The 4927-nt window shown below is 43.3% G+C and overlaps 1 protein-coding gene across 1 annotated transcript in view; it reads right to left on the bottom strand.

The window, feature by feature from the left end:
* Positions 1-224: 224 nt before the first annotated feature.
* Positions 225-4927, bottom strand: part of LOC101849826 (trissin receptor) — a 77637-nt gene continuing 72934 nt past the window's right edge. Inside the window, exons 6-8 of the mRNA XM_035968509.1 lie at positions 3807-3964; positions 1574-1803; positions 225-1429 (exon numbers count right to left, since the gene is read on the bottom strand). Coding sequence (XP_035824402.1) covers positions 225-1429; positions 1574-1803; positions 3807-3964 — 1593 coding nt within the window. The remainder of the gene's footprint in view (positions 1430-1573; positions 1804-3806; positions 3965-4927) is intronic.

Here is a 4927-nt window from a genome sequence, read left to right as displayed (position 1 = left end):
TATATTACATATTACATATGTATGTATGTAATATACATGTTTGTATACATACTCCTATACATACAGAACACATTACACAGGTACACTGATTAATTTTACTTTCCGGTTACCCCAACAAAGCGTTATTATTGTGAAAACAAGCACATCATACTTTACAATTAATTTACTTAGTAAAGAATTAATAAATCCGTTTGAGCCTCACACAGATCAGTGTTGTATATGTGTCAATGGTACCCGTTCATGTTGAGTGACGATCGCCTCCGATGCCAACTTCTTCGGAAGCACTCTTGAATACTTCTTCGAAAGCTCTCAGAGAAGAGACAGTACAAGACGGGATTGAGAGCCGAGTGGAGATACATACAGATGAATGCGAGAGGAGGGAAAAAGCCCAGGCCGAAGGAGCTTCTTGGGTAGACCTCCCAGTGGACCATGAGAAGACGCACATGGTGTGGAAGCACACAGATGGCGAAGCTGAAAAGAACGATGACGAGAAGACGAACGACTTTCCGGCGCGATGTGAGAACTCGCATGGACGCTGTGACGTATCGTGTGCGTACATCCAGTGGCGCGGAGACTGAGGCCCTATGAGAAGTGTCCGAGCGGTACTCCGAACAGAAGGACATCCGGTTCACTCGCTGTTTCGGACCATTTTTGCCGAAAAAATGTCCTCCGTGATTCTGTTGAGCTGAAGTCCTCTTACTGCTGTGCTGACGACATGAGTTTCGGTTGTTTAAGACTGCCATTTCGAAAGAGTTTTGTCTCGTGTTCGTAAAGCCCCGCTGCTCTTGCGTTTTTCGGCTGTTGTAAGGAAGTTGCCGCCCTTGTTGCGGGTGGTCAAATCCGCTTTTCGGGGAGGAGTCACCGGTCAGTGGAGCGGTGTGGTATGAGAGAAACGCTTGGGTGCCCGTACCATCCACGCGAACTGCGACAGAGTGGTGGGAGGGACATACCATGCGGTGGTCATTCCTCGAGATCTCCTTAAAGTCTTTGACACTGATGTTGTCGTCCTCTTTGATTCCATCGCTTCTCTCCCTACTACCACTGCCGGTGTAACTCCCCGAACAACAACTACACGACAGACAACCACCTCCCCTCGATGCCTGCCCCGGAGTACTGGCTGCCCCACTCACCACAGCGCCCCTAGCCCGACCCCACTCGCCTCCGGTACGGACGACGCCATCACCAACATCATCAGGCACGCCACAGCAACAGCAACAGTCTGGGACCGCGCGACTCGGAGAAGGCTCCCTGTACTTCACCTTTGACCCCGGTGTGGAGCAACATCCCGCGCATCCTCCCCCAACTTTATCGTCCTCGTCGATGAACATGAGCGGGTTATGTTCGCTGACCTTATCGTGGAGACGGCATTGGGTCTGCAAGTGCTGATGCTGAGAGGTAGGACCACCGACGCTCGTCGTGGTATAGCAACCTCCAACGTCCATGTTGCCGTTGCTGTTATTGTTATTATGACTCTTGTAGTAATTAACACCGCTTCCAGCGCGGTTAGAACTATACCCACTACCACCACCACCACCTCCCCCACCCCCAACACCAACACCACCACCACCACCGCCATCACCACCACCACCATCATTGCTGCTTCCTCGACCACCACTGCTGCTATGACTGCTGGATGAAGAAACGCCAGACAAGCGGTCTGCTCTGGTGGTGGCAGGCGCCATTTTGTTGCTGCCGGTGCTGCTGTTGTCGTTGCTGTCCTTGGTGAAGAAGTTTCCGGAGTGCCACAGGACGCACGAGATGATGGCGTAGACGACGGACATGGTGGTCAGAGGGAGGACGTACCTGGGAGGACAGGGGGGGGGTGGAGGATTGGTGGAGGGGGGTACACAAAATAAAGATGGAATAAGTTTTTACACATAACATGCATTGATATTATATTGAAAACACTTTGCTTTACGTATATGCATGTTGATGAATTTTAAAGATGTGATGTCTTTTTCGATGTTTTAAGATGTGATGTCTTTTTCGATGTTTTGCGCATTTTTAAAAATTAGTTGGAAATGCGCAGTATAAATGTTATTTATTATTATCAGTTTCGTTTCAAATAAGGGTAAGGAAAGGCATGACGCATTTGTAAAATGTATATAGTTTTCCTAAAGTTCTGAACGGTTTAGAATAGTTTCTGGCTCTATTTTATATTTAACGAAGTATCATGATATCATAGTATCAGGCTGTATACAACATACGGTATGGTCGAGAGAATGAAAATACATTTAATAATTTCAGTTTTAAAAGTTATGATATGGATAGTAAGAACTACAGCACAGTACGTTCATAAATAAGCAAAATGGTGTTTGAAACACTTTCATTCAAATTTTTTGAAAGGAAAACAACTTAACTGTGAAAACTTCGGTCCACTGCAGTATCATATCGGTTCTTACACTTAAATACAACACAGGTGCGAGAGAGGGCTCCTATCAGGCGTGCGGTGCCGCCCACAGAGCATCCTCCATTACTTTTAATCCCCTTGGGTACGGCAAAATGTTATAAAACAGGACACGATAAGGCATAGAATGGTATCGTCAATAAGCACCACATCTTCTAAGTAAAACGACACAATTCAGGTCAGCTAAAAGGGCGGGCCACATCCAGCTTGCTTGTAAAAACCAACATAGACGTAATGGAATACAACATCTCTGCTGAAAAGCAAGTCTACTCTATTCAATAGAACTAGCAGAAATATAGATAGAACCAGAGAGGGTTTACAGTAATAGAGAGTTGACACTCGTTGCGGCGCTCCATAACAACAGTGCATTGTTTCGCGTATCGCCCGCGCGGGGCGCGAAAACACTTACACGCTGTGATCGCTGCCATGGCGATGCCCAGGGATGCTGTCATGTCATGACAAAATGTAGTACCGTTTGTAGTTAGTTCACTAGGTTACGAGGCCTTTAACAAAGAAGGAGGCCTGTGATTTATATCGCATATTTTAGACAACCCCCTGCCTCCCTCGGCCAAAAACTGTAAGACTTGTTTTTGGCTTAAGTCTGTATGTCTGTCTGTCTGTCTTTTTTCTCTTTCTCTCTCTCCCAGTCTCTCTTTCTCCCCTTCTCTCCCTCTGTCTACCTGTATGTCTGTCTGTCTGTCTGTCTGTCTGTCTATTACTGTAAACTCTCTGATCGAACTCGCGTCTTTTTTCGAAGAGCGGCACACAGCCAAAACACTTACACCGCAGGAGGCGTTAACAGATCGTCACGTCAAGAAACACTGTGTATGAACAATTGGATTGAGGAATTGTCCAACATATTTGTGTAAATTCGAAGTCTAATTCCTCCTTTTGAAAGATGGGAAAGGGGAGGGGGGGAGGCATGAAGTGGGGGGTTATGAATTTTGACATTCCTATCCCTTTTCATGAAATAAGTCAAGAGCGTCTCTAGGGCATAGCATTGTGGTGACCAAGATGTGGCCCCTCTGAAAGTAGAAACCTCAAATGTTCACAGCAGGACATGAAAATTATGTAGTAACAGTTTATTATGAAAGTAAGGGTATTTGGAAATCTTCGTGGTGGTTGGCGGGTGCTCTAGTGTAGTCTGCTTCTTATTTCTTATCAAACATCTACCGTCTTTATCTCCTCTTCTTCTTTTTGTGTGTGTTACTCTCTTGTAACAACTGTAATCTTCTGGCGCTCGTATGACCTTATGTAGTTGCGAGCGCCGTAAAACACTTACTAAAACTACATATTATGAGAGTAGTTCGACTACCATGATGGAATCTGATTGCTTCATTTCTTTGTGGTCCAATTTTCTCCAATATTCAAGCTGGCTCTTTTTTTTTTGTTCACTTACCAGAAGATGAAGTTGATTGTATAGTAGAGGCGCATGTCGATGACCTGCCAGAGAAGGAAGCAAAACGTGATCTCCCCTTCTCCGTCCGATGAGACGAGAGTGTCGAAGATGAGCAGAAGCGGAATGTTGTAGATCGCAGCGAGTAACCAAATGCCGACCTGATGAAAGGGTACAGATTAGTGTTACTTATTTTTTAGCCCATTTAAAAACGAATGTTTTTACATTTTATTTCTTTGCTTTTTAAACGCATGACACAGATTTGTGATACGCATTTTTGCCCATTTCTGTGTTTGTTTATATTCTGTAGTTGTCTTAGAGATACAGTGTACTTTCAAACAAGTTGTGAACTTTTTAATGCACAGTTTTCCTATGTTGGAACACAAATGCCAATAGTGCGGTCAAAAATTCGTTCTCGCAATTTTTTATCATTTATCTCCTCATCAATCCAACATAGATTCTCCAATTTTTGCACAATGACATGCATCAATTTGTCTTAATTAACAGATCAACATTTTTGTAAATACCTGTTAACTGTAATCCAGGAAATTCCTTCATACATTCTAATAAAAGGTTTATAGCTTTTAATACCAAGTCCCTCATGTTTTTCTAATCGGGACATTATGCTTTTTGAACGCATGTTTTGAGAGCCATTAGAGGCCCAAAAAAATGTGTTCACTATAAAATTAATTTCTTGAAACAGATTTTGCCACTAAAAATGTCATAAATCAGCTGTGACGTAGGCTATATGCGTAATCAAAATGTGTTTGAGAAGCGGGAAGTGATGTGAACAATACCAATTTACGTGTGACAGAGATTTCAAGTATTTTATATAAATACAAATTCAAGAAGAAAAGTATTTTAATCTAGCCCGAATTGTTTTGGAAAAATACAAATTAGTTAAGACAAATTGATACAAACTCCTCTGCAAAGTATGGATGGCATTGATTTACCCATTATAGAGATATTTGAGGATAAGTTGCACCACGAATTTTTGACCGCACTATAATTTACAAACTGTGCGGTATTTCATATATCTCGTTTAAAGTGTGTTTTTCCGAGACGTCGAAGGAAATCCATTTCAGGAAGGACAAAAGTGTGTTTGTGTTTGTGTGTGTGTGTGT

Source organism: Aplysia californica, unplaced genomic scaffold (genome assembly GCF_000002075.1).
Source record: "Aplysia californica isolate F4 #8 unplaced genomic scaffold, AplCal3.0 scaffold00064, whole genome shotgun sequence".
Lineage (NCBI taxonomy): Eukaryota > Metazoa > Mollusca > Gastropoda > Aplysiida > Aplysiidae > Aplysia > Aplysia californica.
Note: the sequence above shows the minus strand (reverse complement) of the source record. Positions and strands in the feature narration are given on the sequence as shown.